A 21,156-nucleotide genomic window follows, 5' to 3' on the forward strand; every position below is an offset into this window, starting at 1 on the left:
AAGAGCAGAATCGGTAATGCCAATGGCAAGTGTGCAAACATAGGCGAGTCTCAGTAATGACTTTGAAATAGTCCCACACCTGGTGAGTTTTCTTAAAATTAAATATATGTGGCGGGGAGAGGATTTTGCTCATGAGATATGGTTTCAGAGGAGGGACCTCTGTGGCTGGTCCTCATACTTTGGCTGTTGACCCATCTTCTATCCTGAAATATCCACATCTATCTCCCTGTGTTTACGGTTAAGAACCGGTGAAGGAATCAAGCATCAGAGGGTGAGGGGAGGTTGGTTTAACCCTTTGACCGTGAAACACCTGAATGAATGTAAGGAGGTTGCCTCTTCAATGGGAAGTAGGACAGTACACCTTGGAGAGATCCTAAACTTACGGGCTTGTGAAAACCTCTCCTGGCCTACCCTCTTTCCGCCAGCCAAATTGGCAAGCGCTCTTTTCAGAAGCATGGGCGGCTGGCAGCAAAAAGTGTCATTGGCCTGAAGAATTCTAGGACAGTGCTCTGTGATAACACCTTTCAATCCAAACTTGTCTTTGCCCATGTCTGGTCTCTTAAGCAATGGACCTGTGGACTTGTATCAATTTGCAAGGCTGTTCTAGAACTGTCGAGAAGGACCCAAAGATGGATGGTTTTGAAACAGGGGAGTGGGGAGAGTGTAACACACAGATGGGGGAAGGACATAATACTGCATGGAATGGGATTGGCACTTAATTTCAAAAACAACAGTGATCAACAGCTTTTTAGCTCAGCTGACAGCAGACAGACACAGCACACACTGGACTACAGCATTTGTTCACTGGGGCGCAGAAGAGATCTCTCAGCCGGGTCCTCTTTCTCCAGAGCATCCTCACGCCCTCCTGCCCGGGCCCCGGGTTACTGGATGAAGGGCGTCCTCTCCTTGTTCTCACTGTCACCCTCGTGGTCCTCCTCCTCTTCGCCCGCCTCGCTGGTCTCTGTGCTGTCATTGGCCATCTGTAATGCAGCAGAGGACTTCTTAGAGGGTTCTGCAGTCTGTCTCCTGCCTTCTTCAAGCATCTGATGAAGGCCCTTGGGAAAGATTTCTCTGAGGGCTGAACGCTAGGGTCACCTGATTCCTCAGGAAGGCAGTGTGGTACCAGGTGACTTGTGTTGGGCGCCCTAAGATGCAGGCTCTGAGAAAGCATTTGACTGCAAGTATTTGGAATTGGGGAGATGATTCCAGAGCTTGGGAGATGATCCCAGGAAGCACAGGTCAGAGTGAGGAAAGGAGACAGAAAAGGCAAGGAAGCTGGCACGGGATATGTTAATAGGTCCTGCCATGGGCAACTGGGCTCAGTCCTGCTGGGGACCACTGGGGGACAGTGGGGGACACGTGAGCAGGGGAGAAGCCAGGGAGTGCCGATTTTGTGCATAACCCAAGCCTCTGCCGTGGCCAGGGGACGCGCTCAGGCAGAGAGGGGCGGCGGCCAGCAGGAGGACAGCACCGGCATGCAGGGGAACCATGAGTGCCGGGGGCTTGGGTGGGCATTGACAGCGTCCACTGCGCCGACCGGCCAGGGTCCAAAGCCTGATGCTGTCACTTGCTAGGAGCCAGAAGCACACTAGTAACAAATGTGGGTTTATCCACTTTGTTGTCTATATTCCCCCATGGGAACATCCTTTCTGTGAAGATGTGGACTCTTTCTGGTCCTGTCTATCCATCCATCCATCCATCTACCATCTATCTACCTACCCACCTACCTTCTTGTCATTGCTAGTACCTGGCACACTTGCCACACCTCTCTGAGCCTCCATTTCCTCCACCGTTAGGACGAGGATAAACCCACCTGCCTTATAAAGTTGTCATGGGAGCCAAGTGAAACAAAGGGAAATGATGTACTTGAAGCATCTGGCAAATTGCTGAGCACACGACAGATGCTCAGAACATCCTAGTCCTATCCATTTACAGCCCCCTTCGTGAGCGGTGCCTCGGAGTTCTCTTCTTGTCCTAGACCCTGAGCTAGGTAATTTCCCTTGACCCCTGAACCTCTGCTCTCCCCACTTATTCTTACAAACAGGAATCATCTCCTGAATCTCAGTCCCCCCGCCCGCACCACACGGCTGATCTGGAGCTGGACTTCCCTCTCGGCCACAGCACATGCAGCGCCGTCCCTCCACCGCCTGCCTACTTTTCCTTTTGTGCTCAGCCCGCTTCCTCAAGGAAGCCTCCCCAGACTTTCCTCGCGGGAACAGAGCCCCTCCTGCGCGCCCTTCTTCGTGGCCCGGCCCAGAGCCGCAGTGCCCCATGTCTGCGCATGGCTCGCTGCTGGCCGTCCGCCTGCCCCGCCTCTGCCTCTGTGCCGTCTGGTGGCAGTCTCTGTGCCGACCGCCACACTGCAGAGCTCCTCAAGGGACCCTTGCAAGAGTGTCTGGGATGTGAGTGTGACATGCTTCACTCCTGGTGGGGTCCCTGCGTGTAAGGGTATTGTCCTGGTAAGAGAAAACAAAAGCCATGGGCCCATCAGGAGGCATTTCGGAGGCAGGTGGCCTCATTCTGTTGGGTATCTGAATGTGAATTTATTAAATTTTACCAGGAATTCCTCCCGCTTGTGCAGCCAGGAGTGAGCAGGTGTAATAGACACGGGTGTGGTCTTGTCCTCTCCTGACCTCAGATTGCTCCTGAAACGTTCTCACCGAAGCGTTTTCCTTTCTTTATTAGCGTTCATCCCATTTGTGACTAATCCCTCACTTGCACATTCGTTTCATTACCTCTGGTCTCCCCCCACCAGCCCCAGCCCAGCAGAGGGCTTCCTGTACTTCCCTCCATCCCACCTGTGCCTACACCAGATAAACCTTCTGGTGTTGAACTGAGCGGATGCCTCTGCTTTTGACTCACCAGCGGAGTCGGGGTCTTTTCTACATCCAGAATTAACTTTCCAATGTTCCCTCGGTCGTGGATCCGCTGCATGGCCTCCTTCACCTGAGAGACAGGGAGAGAAAGCGCCAGTTAGATGAGATGTCGCCCAGGTGGCAAGAGGCCTGGAAAAGCCAAACCACCCTCTGTCCACCAGGGGGCGCTGCGGTTCAAGTTTAGCAGCTAAACTAGCAATGGTTTCCAAAAGCGCGTGCAAATAAATTCTGGTTGTCACTCACACTGTCTGCAAGCGACTCGGTTTCCTGAGTCTAAAAAATGAGAGTGATAGCTCCGGAAATAAAAAGATGAACATTTCTTAAAAAAAAAAAAAAGGCTGGGGGAGGAGGGTCCTATAGAATTCCAAGAGTTAACACGCTGCCCAGGGGCCAGGAACATTAGCCAGAGTAAATTTTGACCAATTAAATTATTTTTCAAGGGTCATTTTCGCCCTGCTTACCTAAGTGTTATATAACTCTGATTCGTAGTTTGGCTAAAATGACCCATCACCGAGGCTGAACTACATTCAGGAAAATTCCCATGGTTCCTGGTTATTGAGTGGAAATTTTGTTTCCACCTAAGCAGAGGTTTCCCCAGAACTAGTATTCTCCCCAGTGAAGAGGACCTTCTGTTTCTTTTCAAGTGATGGGAGCTTGTCAGACAAATATCAATACATAGACGCCTCCTGGGACCCTCTGAAAAAAGCAGGTGTGTGATGTAATCTGATGTAGCCTTTGAGCCTTTCATTCTGTTGCTGTATGGAAAATGAACTCTAGGGGGTGCTGTGAAGATAAAATAAAATAAGGAAAGGGCAACAGAATGCCAGGGCTTGGCATGGGTAAGTCCTCCACATCTCTTAGTGAAATCTAAATGGAAATGCAACATTTCTTGATTTTAAAAAATGCGATAGATCTAGTTGAAATATTTTTCCTTAAGTCTCGGATTTTTAAGTATTTTTGTTCATGCATTCATTCAGTGCACAAATGTTCACTACATGTTGCTTATAGGCTAGATGCTGTGGTTTATTTTAGGCATATCTTTTATTGATAGCATATGTTTTCATTTAGTTTTTTTAATACATAAATTTATTTATTTACTTATGGCTGCGTTGGGTCTTTGTTGCTGCACCTGGGCTTTCTCTAGTTGCAGCGACCAGGGGCTACTCTTCATTGCAGTGCGTGGGCTTCTCACTGTGGTGGCTTCTCTTGTTGCGGAGCATGGGCTCTAGGTGTGCGGGCTTCAGTAGTTGTGGTGCATGGGCTTAGCTGCTCTGCGACATGTGGGATGTTCCTGGACCAGGGCTCGAACCTGTGTCCCCTGCATTGGCAGGCAGATTCTTAACCACTGCACCACCAGGGAAGTCCATTTAGTTTTTTTTAACTATATCTGGAAGTATTTTTTTTTAGTTGGCAAGTTTCTCCCATTCAATTATTGTTATGCAGGTAGATTTAGTTATATCATCTTTTACAGAGTCAGATTGCTTTTTTTTTTGAATTTATTTTTTATTGAAGTACAGTCAAATTATAGATGCTATGGTTTAAAAAAAATTTTTTTTTAAAGTAAGCTAGGGTGTCTGCCTTTGAGGAACTCAGTCTGGGGCTGATGGAGCAGTGTTTGCTTATATAAAAACCAAAGCCATTTTCCCATTTGAATAAAAACTTGACGGAGCCATTAAAATGTGCGTATTCGAATTGCTTTTCTGGGACTTTATCCTAAAGACACAATTCAAATTATGGGGAAAAAACTTACCACGCAAAAGATACTCGATTGTTTTCAGTGGCAAAACATTGAAGCAACTTATATGTCACAGAATAAGGGAATGGTTAAGTAAACCATGGCTCTGACATTTATCTACTGAATGGAAATGTTTTGTAGCTGTTAAAGTGCTAATTATAAAGAATGTACAGCAGGATTAAATGTCTTTATAATATTGTGAAATGAGAAAATCGAGGTGCATATTTTTATTTACATCCCCATAAAAACACGGGCATTCTAAAATAACTAGAAAGGGATTTGGATATATGATAAAACATTATGTAGGGGAATGGGTGCTTTTTAATTCTAATGTCCAAACATTGTTATCTGGTAACATATTATCAAACCGCTGTTTGATATAAATTAAATGTATCTTTATTTTTTTAATTTTTAAAAATATGTATTCTTTATTTGGTTGCGCTGGGTCTTAGTTGTGGCAGGCGGGCTCCTTAGTTGCAGCACGTGGGCTCCTTAGTTGCGGCATATGAACTCTTTTAGTTGCTGCAAGCATGTGGGATCTAGTTCCCCGACCAGGGAATGAACCTGGGCCCCCTGCATTGGGAACGCAGAGTCTTAACCACTGCACCACCTGGGAGGTCCCTAAATGTATCTTTAAATGCAGTCTTTGGATAAGCGAGCATTGGTTAGAATCAACCTCTTTTAAAAAGACTGACAGTGTCATGTGATTGTTGAATTTCCTCACCCTAATACATAATCCAGGAGATTTCTCCTATTTCTGTGATGAATGATGCTTTCCAAATGCTTTTGTATTCAGTCTTAACAGCAGCTACTATTTACTGAGAATCTTTAAATATCGTGACAGACAGCTTCTAAAACAGCTCCCAACCACCTCCTGGGACTCACAGTCCTGTGTAGTCCCCTCCACTTAAATGTGAGCTGGACCCAGCTACTTGCTTGTAACCAACCGAGTACAGCAAAAGTGACAAAATGTCATTCCAAGATGAAAAGACAACCCTCACAATGGGAGAAAATATTTGCAAACGAAGCAACTGACAAAGGATTAATCTCCAAAATATACAAGCAGCTCATGCAGCTCAATATCAAAAATACAAACAACCCAATCCAGAAATGGGCAGAAGACCTAAATAGACATTTCTCCAAAGAATATATACAGGTTTCCAACAAACACATGAAAGAATGCTCAACATCACTAATCATTAGAGAAATGCAAATCAAAACTACAATGAGGGGACTTCCCTGGTGGCACAGTGGTTAAGAATCCACCTGCCAGTGCAGGGGACTCGGGTTCGAGCCCTGGTCCGGGAAGATCTCACATGCCACGGAGCAACTAAGCCCGTGCACCACAACTACTGAGCCTGCGCTCTAGAGCCCGCGAGCCACAACTGTTGAGCCCATGTGTCACAACTACTGAAGCCTACGCGCCAAGAGCCCATGCTTCGCAACAAGAGAAGCCACCGCAATGAGAAGCCCGAGCACCACGACAAAGAGTATCCCCCGCTCGCCGCAACTAGAGAAAGCCTGTGCGCAGCAACGAAGACCCAACACAGCCAAAACTATAAATAAATAAATAAAAAGAAAAACCAAACAAAACTAACCTACAATGAGGTATCACCTCACACCGGTAAGAACGGCCATCAACAAAAAATCAATTTCTTACCAGTTAAAAATAAAAGACTGTGACTTCTGTCTTCCAGTCTCTCTCTTCCTCTGACTCTTCTTGCCTTCTTTTTCTTTTTTTTTAAAGGCTGACGTGTTTTTATTTATTTTATTTTTTTAACATCTTTACTGGAGTATAATTGCTTTACAATGGTGTGTTAGTTTCTGCTTTATAACAAAGTGAATCAGTTATACATATACATATGTCTCCATAGCTCTTCCCTCTTGCGTCTCCCTTCCACCCTCCCTATCCCACCCCTCTAGGTGGTCACAAAGCACCAAGCTGATCTCCCTGTGCTATGCTTGCCTTCTTGTTCTGATGACACAAATGGCCATGTTGTGTGCTGCCCTATGGAGAAGCCCACATGGCAAGGAATGGAGGGAGAACTCCAGCCAACAGCCAGTGAGGAACTGACACCGTCAGTTCAAAAGCCTATGAGGCCCTGGATCCTGCCAGCAGCCAACGAGAGAGCTTGGAAGCAGATCCTTACTCAGTTGAGTCTTGAAATGATATCACAGCCTGGGCTGACACCTTGATTGCAGCCTTGGGAAAGACCCTGAGCCAAAGGACCCAGCTAAGCCCTACCCACATTCCTCACCCACAGAAACTGAGATTATAAATTGGTTTAAGCCAATAAGTCTTAGGGACAATTTGTCATGCTGTGATAGATAATTAATACATTGTTACCTTGAATGTATAATTCTTATCTTGCAAGATACATATTATACCCATTTTACAGATAAGTACCTGAGTTCTCAAAGACATAAGCAATTTGTCCAAAGACTACATGATTATTGGCAACAGAAATGTGCTTCACACTCAGATTTGGCAGACTTCAAAAACCAATGCTTTCTCCCAGTTCTGCCCCGATCATGCTGCTTCCTTTGATTCTCACATAATGGTTTCCCAGAATTCAGTTGTTTATTACCCTGGCAAGTCATTAAGCACCTGGAAACTCCTTGGAGATTAGGAACAGTTTTTAAACTGCTTCTCCAATAAGGTAGAGCCCAGGGAAACCGAAAAGCTGTTTTCTTACCAGTTAAAGCTGACTAAGATGCTAGAAAAAAGTTCCCAGCTGGGCAGTCTGTAACCTGCATATTTTTGGGACATTGCTTTCTGAAAGGAACTGACTCCTTGAAGTTCCTTATATGGGGGTTGGAGAAAGGATTAGGAGTCTGATCCCCAGTCATGCTGTTTGAGTTTACATCCTCTTGGGCTGCTCTTGGGGATGTGAAGAGTCTTTTATGACAACTCTCAGAGGGAAAGAAACTACCATTTTTTGATCAATTCTTTATGAAGCACAGCGTGAGGCATTTTACATATCTTGCTTCATTTTATCTGCACCTATACTCTTAGGTGAGTATAGGCATCAGAGTTTCAACAGAGGAGAAACCCAAGGATGAAAAATCGCAGGAATCTGTCGCAGGTCGCCCTCTGAATGGTGTGGGAACCACGTAGGAAATGAGAGAGGGAAAGTTGCCCTTTTCAGGACTCTGGAAAAACCCAAGATGGGGCTCTGCTGTCTGCATCCCAAAACTTCCCTCCAGTAACATCGTCAAAGGGTAAAGTCTGCAAAGAGAGATTTTGCTCCCAAGTTATCAGTTTATGAACTGAGGCGCCTGGGTAGGTGACAGGGTACAGAAGATGGTGGTGACAGCCTCCAGAAAGCTAGTGGTCTCCCTTACGGCTGCCAGGGAGATTTGTCTAAGGCACTCTTCTGCTTAGAACCTCTCCCCATTGCATTCAAGAGAAAAGTCTAGTGGACGTGGCATTGCCTAATACAGTCGCCACTAGCCGCGTGTGGCACTGAGCACTTGAACTGTGGCTGGTCCAAACTGGGGTGTGCTGGGAGTGTGAAATACACAGCACACTTCAAAGACAATCATGATGAAAAAGAATGCAAACTCTCTCCTTGACATTGATTAAATATTGAAACAATAGCCTTTTTAATATCCTGGGTTAAAGAAAATATATAATTAAAATTAATTTCACCTGTTTCTACTTTTCTGCCTGTGGCTACTACAAAATTTAAAACTTTGCGTGTGGCTCACATTATAATTCTGCCAGACAGCCCTGGACTCAGTTTCTGGGAGCTGATGTCTGTTGCCCTTTCTGGCTTTGTTGCTTCCTCTTCCCCTTGTCTACCCCCCTCACTCCCATCACTGGAGACACATCTGGACTTCTCAGCTTTGTGCCGATGTATAAACCCAGTTCCTTCCCACAGTGCCCTGGTCCTGGAACTAACTCAGATTTGTCTGTTGATTTAGATGTGAACACTTCTAGGAAGCTGCTCTCACCGCCCACCCCCGCCCCTCACAGTCTGGGCTAAGTGTCCTTTGGGCTCCCCCGGCACCTGGACCGGCTAGTAACGTCACCCTCACCCCCAGCTTAGAACTTGCCCATCAGCCTCTCCTGTATGTTGCTGTCCAATAGAAATATGAAGTGAACCATGGATGAAACTAACATTTCTCTAATTAGTCACAGTAAGAAGTGTAAAAAGAAGCTGCTGAGATTCATTTTAAAAACATATTTTCTTTAACCAGATCTATCCCAAATATCATCATTTCAGTATATGCTCAGTACAATAAAAAGTATGAATGAAATATTTTATATTCCTTTTTTGGTACTAAGGTTTTGGAATCCGTGATGTATTTTACACTTCGAGCGTGTCTCAGTTTAGACCAGCCACACTTCGAACGCTCAGGTCTGCCGTGTTGGAGAGTGCAGCCATAGACGGCAGGAAAATGGCACCAATCTCAGGGACCCCAGCGCAAAGGCGTGTTTGGCATATGACAGCCTCCGGAATGAATGAATGAGTGAACGAGGAAGTTGATTTGAGGGGAGAGTGAGACTCACGTGGCTGAGCCATGCCCAGAGGTTTCTGTCGGGTGTATCCCTGGTCCCAGTGCCCCTGGCCCAGGTAGCTGTATCTTGGTGGCCTGCTTGGTGCTGCCTGGATGGCCCGGTGGAGTCTGTTCATAAACAGGGTCATGGTCCCCCACACCCAGTCTGAGACGCCAGTGCCAGCTGCGTGGCTGGCCAGAGGCTGGATTTCCCAGGGCTAGGGATTCTGGCGACAGTCAGTCCATCTCTTCTGGAGCTGGTTTCCCATCCAGAGAGCGGGAGGAAATTTGAGTCATGTCATTCAAACACTTCAAGAGGCCAAGATTCTGAGCACAGAGGCCATCTCAGTCTTTTCTGACACTTCTTGTCCCTGGGAGGCTGCCTTGATAAACCATCCCACGCGGATGGGGGCAAGAGGCAGTGGGAACATTCCTAGGCTCTGCTTTGGCTCACTAATGTCATTCCAGCAAGTCACTTCACCTCTTTGCCCCTCATCTTCTTAATATCTTAAATGATGATAACTCTTCTATCCATCCATTCATTCTGTTACTCATCCAGCAGTGCCAAAGCCCTTTTCTAGGAGTTGTGTGTGGAGTAATGATTGAAATAGACATGCTCCCTCTGCCCTGAGGGAATCACAGTTTCGCTTATTAAATAGGCTAATCATAAAGAGTTTCACAGTCTACAAAATGTGTTCCTGATTTGTTTATTTCGCCCCAATGGACCGCAGCCCATCAGAGTTGATCTTGTACCATTGGTTGGTGCTTCAACCAAGTCCAGTAGCATTTAAGTTGGTGTTCAAGCATGACCCCTGGGGAAAGTGTGACTGGCTCAGACCATGTTCACAGAGGAACACTAGTTGTGGTCATTCTTATTTCTTTCTGCAATGGATCTAGGAGAGGTGGTTTTCTGGAAGTCTGGGAAGATGATGGTGAGCAAACACCTACAAGATCCTCTGCGTTCATGAAACTTACGGTCTTACAGAGACACAGAGTTAAACAATCAAAGTGACTCAAATGAATGTAAGATTGCCGTTGGATAATTCTAAGATGGTGTTATGAGAACGTGGATAGGGGAATTGACCTGGTTGGGAAGATCAAGAAAAACTCCTCTAAAGAAGTGATAATTGAGCTGGATTTTAAAGGATGAGTAGAACATAACTAGGAAAAGAAGGGAGAGAGGGCCATTCGAAGCAGAGGGAGCTGAGTATGAAAGCAGAGACTGCAAAGATGCCAGAGGGCATGAGGACAGAGAATAAAAGTGAACCTGGGACAAGATGCTGGGAAGGTTGCCTGAGGCCGATGGTACTACATTCCAAAGAGTCTGCAGGGGTGTGGTTGCCCACAGCAGATCCTACAAATCTACACTATCCAGTCACCTTCTGAGTGGTCAGTTCCTTCACACTTGAGCAATGAGGGTTAACATCGCTCCGTCTTTGTTTGGGGTTTCATTTAACGTTTCACGATATTCCATTTCTTTTTCAATGGTGTGAAAGGCGTAAATTCATTAGGGTACAAATGATACCACTTAATAACCAAATCATTTGGCTTGTACTGTGAATAGTAATAAGCCTAGCCATCTAAAAGAGGAAAAAAATTAAGATGGATTATTCCACAGATCACTGTGCCTATTAGATGATAAATTAAAAGCTTTGAAAAAGAAGAAATGAGTAATACTCTAATTAAGAAACATCTACCAAACTCTTCTCTGGAAGATTAATCATATTAAGGACGTCCATTTTTGGGAGGGATTGATGATTGCTTAAAACCCAAAGTGGGTATTGAAAAGTAACATGTTCATTGCAGGTAGACTTGAAATCTGGAATTTGTGTTCTGTCAGGTAGCTGCGAGAGTCTGAAGAGAGTGAGCCCTGAGATTTTGACCTACGTGGAAGAGTGACTGAAAAAATAAAATGTCAGGGGCCATGGATTGATCCACTGGGAAGGCAGAGAAAAGATTCAAACACAACTTTTTGGATTAGTTGCAAGTGGGCCTTTGCAATAATGCAGGGCGTGGGGAAGGGTGGGGCATTTAAGGAGGCGCTCACTCCCAGGGTCATTCGAGTGGTGGTTCAGCACCTGAGAGTGAGCACCTCCTTAAATTTTGCACCCTAGTCATCTCTCTTGCCCCATCCCAGTTCTGGCACCACAGAATGGCCAGTGTAGATGATCCTAGAGGATTTTTTTAAGGGGCCACTGGTAGGAGTACCGGCTTAGAAGAGGTAAAGAATGTTCTGAGAATGAGGAAGAGGGAAGGCAAAAAAGCAAGACAGTAGAATTGGGATGAAGTAACTGGTCCTTTTTCCCTGGGAACTTGGATGGCCCTGACACTGATGACCACATATGTATCATGGTCATTAGGAGTTCAAATGAAATAAACATTGAGTTAAAAGCCAGAACTGTTGTGCAGAATCTACAGTCCATAATCAAGCCAAACTATATATTCTTGTCCAGCTGTATTCCAAACTAAAGCAAAAGATGGAAAAACATCTAGTGAGTTGCCTCCAACATTTGTTTGATCTTATTTAACAGTGTTCCCCAGTGTCGAATTTGGATGGTGGAGTAGAATTGAAGTGGACACTTGTGGATGCTTATTCCAACACATAAGTGAGGTCCGGGGAGGAGGATAAAATATGCATGAGATGGTTCCTGTCCCCTGCGGAAAAATATCTGTTGTACAATCTGTAAGAGAGATGTTTGAAGTGTGATGGGCGTAGAAGAGGAAGCAATTAGAGTTGGGAGAAGGATGAAAACCCGGGGAAAACTCTTGGCAGAAAGGTACTATTAGACTGAGACTTGAGGGTCAGGGAGAAGTTTGTCACTCCGCCAAAGAGAAAGACATAGAAATAGTCTAAGGAAGTATTACTTATGCAGAGAATGAGTCACTGATGGCCACCAGAGCCCTGAGGGTGATGCTGGTGACTATGCTTTGAAAATGCTCTTGAATTACTTAAGATCCTCAAGTCTGCTGGGAACGGGTTACATCATAACGAGCTCCTGCCACTCCTGCAATCCCACGTGACAATGGCAGAACTGACAAAATGTAGTTTCAACTGGTTCTTGCTTCAAATCCTTTAGCAAAATCCTCCAACCAGTTAGAGAAGCTCTTATTTCTGCTTGGAGGACTCTAGTTCCTTACTAATGATGTAACCCCTTTGCTTCCAGATAGTACTGGTTTTATTCATTCCCAGGTGGATAATGATTCCATTCCATGGCACCTGGAAGTTTTCCCCTGGAACAGTCAAATGTGAGAATTATGGAAAAGGGTTAGAACTGTAAGGAGGCCAAAGACCTTTCAAAACCTTGAAAGGTCTCATCTTTTCAAAGGGATGACAGCCAGACCTGCTAACGTGTAGGAAAGTACAGTTGAGAAGGCCCTTTCCGTAGGCTTTAAGGGAAAAGGCTTGTTTGCAGGTGTTTGGGGGCATTTCAGTACCTAAGGGAATTGAGATAGCATTGACTATGTCATCTAGACGTGGCTGTCATTTAGATGAGTGCTGGGGTACCCAGGGTACAAAATTAGAGGTGGCCAACCGAGGCAGGTATGCCTGGGACAAGTTGTTTGGGGACTGTGGGTTGCTCTAAAGTAACGAGTGAAATAAAAGAGTGATTGTGTAAGAGGCATTTGCAAACAAAAAGCTCTTGTAAGAAGCTGGTTCTCCACCACTTGGAAGGGGGGTTTCTTGTGGATCCCCCCCACTTAGACAGGAAGGAAGGGGAGGGCTATATGTTTTGGACCGTAGTGATTTAAGAGTCACCACCTGCCCGTAGGTTATATTAGGAGAAGGTAAGTGTCTCAAGAAAAGAGCTGAATCTAAAAATCAGATAAATGTAAAGGACGAGGCAGAGGTGGCATGACCGTGGGCTGGTGGGGGGCAGTGCTCATTCACATCACAGCAGCTGACATATGACGAATGCTTAGCAGGTGCTGTCACCGAGCAAAGCGCTTCTGTGCTTGATCTCCTTTCCTTGCACCAGCCCTGTGAGGCGAGTGGGAATTTGTCAATCAGGTATACATACAAATATTCTCCCTTTTTTCCTTGAGTCCGTGTTGCTCACGGAGTTTCATCTGCTTGTGGTTCGAGGGGAAGATCTCTGTGGAAGTGGGGTCATAGGATGTGTGTGCAGAAGTGCGAATCAGCATGTTACTCAGGCGACCCATGGCCCACGGTGCAATGAGCCTGATCTGATTGTGATGTGAGCAGAAAAAATTAGAAGCAGAGTTACATGCTGGAAATGCAGTGGAAGGCTGGTTTCATTTTGGCAAAGGAAACGTCAGGATGTAGTGTGACCCAATGGCTGGTGGTGATGCGTATCCTTGAATTAAATCGCAAACCTGTCAGGTGAAGAGAGAGCCCAGAGATTAAACTGTATCTCGCTATCACTACAACCAAGTTAATAACAGTTTGCATATGGACAAGAACCTGGAAATTCTACCTTGAAAAATCACACCCGGTCTACAGCAAAACTAATCACTGTTTTCATTTTTTTAAAAATTATGAACGCATGGTAATGTTTGGGTATTGTATTGGTCTCCTAGGGCTACAGTAACAAAGGACAACCAGCCAGATGGCTTCAAATAATAGAAGTTTATTCTTGCACAGTTCTGGAGGCTAAATGTCCAAAGTCAAGGTGTCAGAAGGATGGGTTCCTACCAAAGGCTCTGAGGAACAATCTTCTCCATGCTTCTCTCCTAGCTTCTGTGGTTGTTGGCAGTGCTTGGTGTCCTTGGTTTGTAGGCACAGCACGCCAATCTCTGCCTCTGTCTTCACATGCCATTCTTCCCTGTGTTTCTGTGTCTCTTCTTCTCTTATACGGACACCAATCATACTGGACTGAGGGCTTATCCTATTCCAGTATGCTGCAACGTTGTAAAGTTGAAATACATCTGCAGTGACGCTATTTCCAAATACACTCACATTCCAAGGTTCGGGGAAGGACATGAATTGGGAGGGGCCCTATTTAACCCGAGACAGGTAGTACACCTTTAACTTTTTTTTCTTATTAAACTATTTTGATTATGAAATAAAACACACACACACACAACCACACAAAACAAATATATAGTTTGTAAGCGCTCAGGTCAAGAAATAGAACTTTGTTGGACATCCTCAAAGCCTCCCCCCACCATGTATTCTGTGCCAACCTCAACTCCCTCCCCTCCTCCAACTATTACCACTTGTATCCCGACTTTCAGAGTGATCACTTCCTTGTGTTTCTTTTAGTTTTTCGCCTGACTGTACTACCCTAGGCACCATAGTTTTATCTTGCCCATTTAAAAAATGGACAAGTCCTTTTAAATCTATTTCTTCTGTTTTTTTGTTGCTGTTCCTTGCAAGGTGAAGAGCCCAGGTTGTTTGGTGGTGGTTTCCTTCGCACTGTCTGGATTCTGTGGATTGCACATAGCTGGTATTGTCCAGCATGGCCCCTGTGATCTGTATTTCCTCCAAGTTGGTAGGAGGTTTGATCAGACTAAGACTGTAGGTACTGTTGTGTCCTCTGGGAGACACACAATGGCTGGTTGACCCTCTTTTCCTGATAATCAATGCCTAGACCCATTAATTTATTTGGGGTTGTGAAACGGTGATATTCTGATTCTAACACTCTGTTCATTTATTAGCTGCCATAATTTTTAAAAGAGATACATCCCTTCATCTATTAGTTGATTACGAGTGGTAAACATCTCATATAAGAAAGGGAGACTAAATAATTGATTCTTTCCTTATTTTTATTGGTAGCAGCAGCCTTTTAAAAGGAGCAAAATTAAGGAAACTGAATAAAGCTTTATGGGTAAACCATTCACTAATTGAATAGTTAATATTTCTTATTTGATATTTAAAAGGAAAAAGTTGGAGCAAAACATGTCCATCAGGGAGGGCTTCCCTGGTGGCGCAGTGGTTAAGAATCTGCCTGCCAGTGCAGGGGACACAGGTTCGATCCCTGGTCTGGGAAGATCCCACATGCCGCGGAGCAACTAAGCCCGTGTGCCACAGCTACTGAAGCCCGTGCGCCTAGAGCCCGTGCTCCACCACAAGAGAAGCCACCGGAGTGAGAAGCCTGCACACGGCAACAAAGAGTATCCCCCGCTCGCCGCAACTAGAGAGAAAGCCCGCGCGCAGCAACGAAGACCCAACTCTGCCAAAAATAAATTAAAAACAAAAATCTAAAACAAAAACAAAAACATGTCCATCAGGAGTAGGATGGTTGAGGGAATTGCAGGATATCCCTGAAAGGTCACCTCATCCCATTTCTTACCGATGTGATAAGGAGAGAAAGTAATTTTATATTCAGTGTGATCACACCTCTGTAGAATATATATTAATATAAAGAATAAACAAGAGCTTGTATCAACCCAACTACCCTGGGTATATCTGTGGTAAGGCTAGTTTTCATTTTCTCCATTATACTTTTTGTGTTTTTTCTGTTTATTTAGTTTTAAAACCACTTTATTAAGGTATAATTGGTACATAAAAAGCTGTATGTAATTAATGGTTACAGCTGACTGAGTTTGGGGATAAGTGTACACCCATGAAGCCATCACCGCCATCAAGGCCATAAACATACCCATCACCTCCCAAAGTTTTCTCTCACCCTTTTTATTATAGTTACTATTTTGAGGTAAGAACACTTAACATAAGCTCTACCCTCTTAGCAAATGTTAAGTACACAATACAGTATTGTTAGCTGTGGGTACTATGCTGTATAGCAGATCTCCAGAACTTACTTATCTTACATAAAACTTTGTTCCCTTTGACTGCCACATCCCATTCCCCCTCCCCCCAGCCCCTGGTAACCACCCTTCTACTCTCTGCTTCTGTGAGTTTGCCAGTTTAGATTCCACAAATGTGACATCCTATTGTCTGTGTTTTTTAAAATGTCCACAGTGAGCATGTGTTGATGCAGAGTAAGTTTTAAAAGCAATGGTGGGTAAAGCACCAACTCCACTTTGATCATCACAATAGTGAAGGGAGGTTACAGAGCAGGAGTGGAAGGAAGCTCATCAGGGCGGGGCGTCTGGAGCCTTTCACAGGGAGGTGTAAATAACTCCGAAGTAAAAGGAACCACCAGCTATGCAGGAGAAGCCATGTGCTGTCATAATCCGTGGTCTCATGTGCCAAGTGTCTTTTCCAGGATGTCCCATCAGAGGAAGCCCCATCAGAGCTTGTCCCATCAGAGGACGCTCCATCAGAGCTTGTCCCATCAGAGGAAGCCCCATCAGAGCTTGTCCCATCAGAGGAAGCCCCATCAGAGCTTGTCCCATCAGAGGAAGCCCCATCAGAGCTTGTCCTATCAGAGGAAGCCCCATCAGAGCTTGTCCCATCAGAGGAAGCCCCATCAGAGCTTGTCCTATCAGAGGAAGCCTCATCAGAGCTTGTCCCATCAGAGGAAGCCCCATCAGAGCTTGTCCTATCAGAGGAAGTCCCATCACAGCTTGTCCCATCAGAGGAAGCCCCATCAGAGCTTGTCCCATCAGAGGAAGCCCCATCAGAGCTTGTCCCATCAGAGGAAGCCCCATCAGAGGTTGCCCCATTAAAGGATGTCACATCAGTACTGCAAGGACAAAGCCTCTAAGAGGAAACTCATTATTTCACACCTTCTTCCTCTCCCTTAACTTACTCTCTCCAGGCCATCAAAATCTAAACTTGACCTTTAATTGCAGCAAGCACCTCCCCTGCTGCAGCTAGTCAGTCAGAGGTCTTTGTTCCCATCTCCCTGTGTGTCCTATCTCCACTCTCCATCACTGTCTAGCTCAAGGCCCCATCACCTCGCTCCAGGATGATTTTTCCAGCCTCCTATTTGGTCTCTGAGGCCCCAGTTTCTCCAATCCGCTCTCCTTCTACTGCCAGAGCTATGATTAGTGATCGATACAGCTGTATGTCTTTCATGTCCCAAATGCTTGGAACTGTGCTATAAATTCAGTAAGGATAATGATAATAATAGTGATTTAAATGGCTAACACTGACCACTTAGCACACAAGCTGGACAGATGCCGAGTGTCAAGTGTGTTTTGCGGAATAGTCCGTTTGCTCCTCATTATAACCCTATGGTGGATGTGCCGTAGTTATTCTCATTTTACATATATAGAATGCAAGGATCAGGACGGTCAATCTGCCCAGGATCACAGACATAGGGGGTAGAAGAGCTGGGATCTTCACCTAGACTGCTTATGAAATATTAGCAGGTGAAATGACAGCATGTCTGGGATGTACCTTAAAATACTCCAGGAAAATGATGGAGGAGGGGAGGCACCAGAGGAAACAAATCGGCCAAGTGTTCATCACTGTGCAGGCTGCCTTGATGGTACATGGCTGGTGGGGGTGGGAGGTGGGTCAGTGTTTGCTACTTTTGAATGTGTTTGGGATTTCCCAAAAAGGTTATAAAATATGAACTTTGACTTCGTTCCCCCAAACAATAACTATAACAACAATTTCAGCACCCAAATGGTCAACTGTATACGTTGGATACTGATGTTATAAATGAGGGGTTTGGGCTCCTTAGAAGCTTGGTGCTGGAGGTGGTCAAGGTCTTACCCCATTTCCCCAGATGGAATAATGTATCCTTTTCAGCAAATCACCCAGCTTTGCAAGGGTAATAAATTCCAATATTGAACGCCTACCACAGGCCAGGCAGCATTCAGGGAGATGATCGCACACGGCCCCTTCCCCAGACAAGCCCTCAGGCCGCCGAGGTGGGGACACCGTCCATGCAGTCCATCCAGGAGAGCGTGGGAAGAGCTGTATTCTAGGTACGAATCAGGAGGTGTGCAAGCCCAGGGGCAGGAAATGACTCAGTTTAGAGAAAAATGGCATTTGCTCAGGGCTTTTAGGGGTGGGAGGCCTTTTCCGGGAAGAGAAAATGCATGTACAGAGTCCTGAAAGGGGAAGGATGACTCACACAGGGACCTGAGAGTTAGTGAGGGGACACTGTGCTGAGCTGTGCCAGCTGCGGGCTGGAGGTGGGGCTTGGAGACATCTTCACTTGGACCTGATCAGAGGTGTGTCTCGAGAAGATGGCCTGAGAGGGATGCTGGCAGGTGGGGCAGGGGACGAGGAGAAATGGGAATTAGGGGGGCTGTGAGGTGGAATTGACAAATTTGATGGTGGGATATCTCAGTAGGCTGCCCATCCCACCTGGCCTTTGAGATCATTTCAGGCTGTTTGAAAGCCATGTAATTCCCCAAAGGGGAGAAAGATCCTCTAAAAAGACCTATGTTTTGAAAGATTCTCCATCAAGCAGAGAGGAGATCTGAGGTAATTTGTTATATCTTCGTCCATATTAATTAGCGTTGCGAACAGGTGACTTTGCTAGGTCTGGAACCTCCCTTCTGTCGGCGTCTGTGTGATTCTAAAGTCAAGTTCTTAATTATCTCTGCCCGTTTGCCAAGGCACAGAGGGGCATGGGGGCTAACCTTTTCCTTCCTGCATCTTCCTCGCTTGTCTGTCAGCTGAGTTTTTCCCTCTAAGCACCAAGGAGTATCTATTAGCTTTGAGGTTGTGTTGCCACGGCGACGAGATGGAAAAACACACAGGCTCAATACACAGGGTAAAATATTCAACCGTTGAGGGAGGTTTTGTCTTCCAGCCACTCTCCTTTCCTGCTCAGGGGCCCACTGCCTCAGCTGATAGGGCCACACGTCGGGGACAGGGTGGACGGGCCACTCGGGTTCACAGGGTGGTCACACTGATCCCCGAGGAACAGCTTTTGCACAACAGTCAGGCCCCTCTGGAGTCATAGGGGAGGGTGGATTTGGGAAGGTCCCCATAGCAGACAAAGAGTTTGGTAGAAGTTGGAGAGGTGGGTGGCAATTCACCCGCACTAATACAAAACTGAAGTCACATCCACACCACGCAGTGTAGGGAATGCTTGCACTCTTTACACGGTCTTTAAAACACCTTGTAATGTCTTTAAAATGCTCTGACCTAGCAATTCCACTTTTGAGAATATATCCTAAGGAAATAATGCTACATTTGGAATAACAAGAGAAAAAGCTTTATATCCAAAATGTTCATTGCAGCTACAACAATAAAAATTAAAAATAATCTCGATGTCCAGGAGCAGGGGAACAGTTGAGTAAACCCTGATCTACTCATTTGTTGGAATACTATGTGACCATGAGAGTTAAAAATGCTGAAAGAGTCTATCAGAGGGGAAAAGAAAGCAGTCTGAAAATTTTTTTACTATGTGATTATAACTTCTAAAAAATGTCAAACCCCCGAACAAAAGAAAATCAAAACAAACCCCCAAATGCACAAAAAGAAAATTTTGGAAGGAAAAAACCCCACAAAATATATTCAAGGGTTATTGTTGGGTGATGGGATATAGATGGTTTTTTCTGCCTTTATTCTTTTTTCTTTGAAGGGGTATATTTTTAAACGTCTCCATTGAATATGACATTTTTCCTATTGGAAAAAAAATATTTTAATGGTTTTAGTGCTTTTCTTCTTTTTAATTTATTTTTTATTGAAGTATAGTAGATTTACCACATTGTGTTAGTTTCCAGTGTACAGCAGTGATTCAGTTATATATATATATGTATGTATATATATACTTTTTCATATTCTTTTCCATTATGGTTTATTACAGGATATTGAATATAGTTCCCTATGCTATACTGTAGGTCCTTGCTGTTTATCTGTTTTATATATAGTAGGGTGTATCTGTTAATCCCAAACTTCTAATTTATCCCTCCCCTGCCACGCCCTTGGCAACCACAAGTCTGTTCTCTATGTCTGTGATTCTGTTTCTATTTCATAGATAAGTTCATTTGTGTCATATTTTAGATTCCACATATAAGGGATATCATACGGTATTTATCTTTCTCTTTCTGACTTACTTTACTTAGTATGATAATCTCTAGGTCCATCCATGTTGCTGTATATATATGTATACACCACATCTTCTTTATCCATTCATCTGTCAATGGACAACTGAATTGTTTCCGTGACTTGGCTATTGTATATAGTGCTGCAGTGAACATTGGGGTGCATGTATCTTTTCTAATTATAGTTTTGTCCAGATATATTCCTAGGGGTGGGATTGCTAGATCATTTGATAACCCTATTTTCAGTTTTTTAAGGAACCTCCATACTGTTCTCCATAGTGGATGCAGCAATTTACATTCCCACCAGCAGTGTAGGAGGGTTCCCTTTTCTCCACACCCTCTCCAGCTTTTGTTACTTGTAGACTTCTTAATGATGGCCATTCTGACTGGTGTGAGGTCACTGTAGTTTTGATTTGCACTTCTCTAATATTAGTGATGTTGAGCATCTTTTCATCTGCCTATTGGCCATCTGTATGTGGAAGAAAATAATTTTTTAAAAAGTTCCACAATCTCGAATCAGCCATGTTTCCAAGTGAATGAGTCAATAGTCTCACCAATACAGGTCCCAGAAGCCACTTATTACACTATTTTTTGGACTCTTCTATCATCAAAACAATTCTGGGCACTGCAGGAACTGCAAAACCAAATGATACAGCGTCTTGGCCCCCATGGATTTGACAGACTAGGTCTGTTTGCCTCTGGATGTTCCATAATTGAGCACTCTGAACAGACCTTGACTCAACCCAGAGCATCTGTAGGAAACACAGCAGACAGGCCTCTGTACGATGTGGAGTCTATAATTAGGCTCATCAGTTTTCATTGCTTGGGATTCCACGCAGGTTTTAAAGAAATTATCACATGGATGAAGAAAGCGTGGGAGAGCGTTCAGTTTATCACCGCATGTGTGCAGGTGGGATTATGAGAAACCTGCCCCCATGGAGGACCCATCTGCCTGCGTTGTTTTCCCCTCCTGCAGTTCATCAGTCTGCAGTCTTGGCACAAAGAAGAGGTAGGTATGCATGCCTCTCAACCATCCACAGCTATTTAAGAAACTGAAATAGATCTAAATAATAATGTGGATGAAAACAGCTATTTGAGCTCTGATTACTGCAGGCAATATAATAGTAACAGATAGTAATGATTATAATGGTTACATCTATTGAGTACTAATGACATGCCAGCAGTAACCGGCTAACTGGTTTCCAGGCATCATCTCCCTTA

At 44.8% G+C, this 21,156-nt stretch overlaps 1 protein-coding gene across 1 annotated transcript in view; it reads right to left on the reverse strand.

Annotated features, from left to right (window-relative positions):
- Nucleotides 1-881: 881 nt before the first annotated feature.
- Nucleotides 882-21,156, reverse strand: part of VAT1L (vesicle amine transport 1 like) — a gene marked incomplete at both ends in the record, with an annotated part of 145,323 nt that continues 125,048 nt past the window's right edge. Inside the window, 2 exons of the mRNA XM_082862511.1 lie at nucleotides 882-980; nucleotides 2,863-2,946. Of these exons, the coding sequence (XP_082718637.1) occupies nucleotides 882-980; nucleotides 2,863-2,946 (183 nt within the window). The remainder of the gene's footprint in view (nucleotides 981-2,862; nucleotides 2,947-21,156) is intronic.

The sequence above is a fragment of the Leucopleurus acutus genome, assembly GCF_964270905.1.
Source record: "Leucopleurus acutus genome assembly, chromosome: 20".
Lineage (NCBI taxonomy): Eukaryota > Metazoa > Chordata > Mammalia > Artiodactyla > Delphinidae > Leucopleurus > Leucopleurus acutus.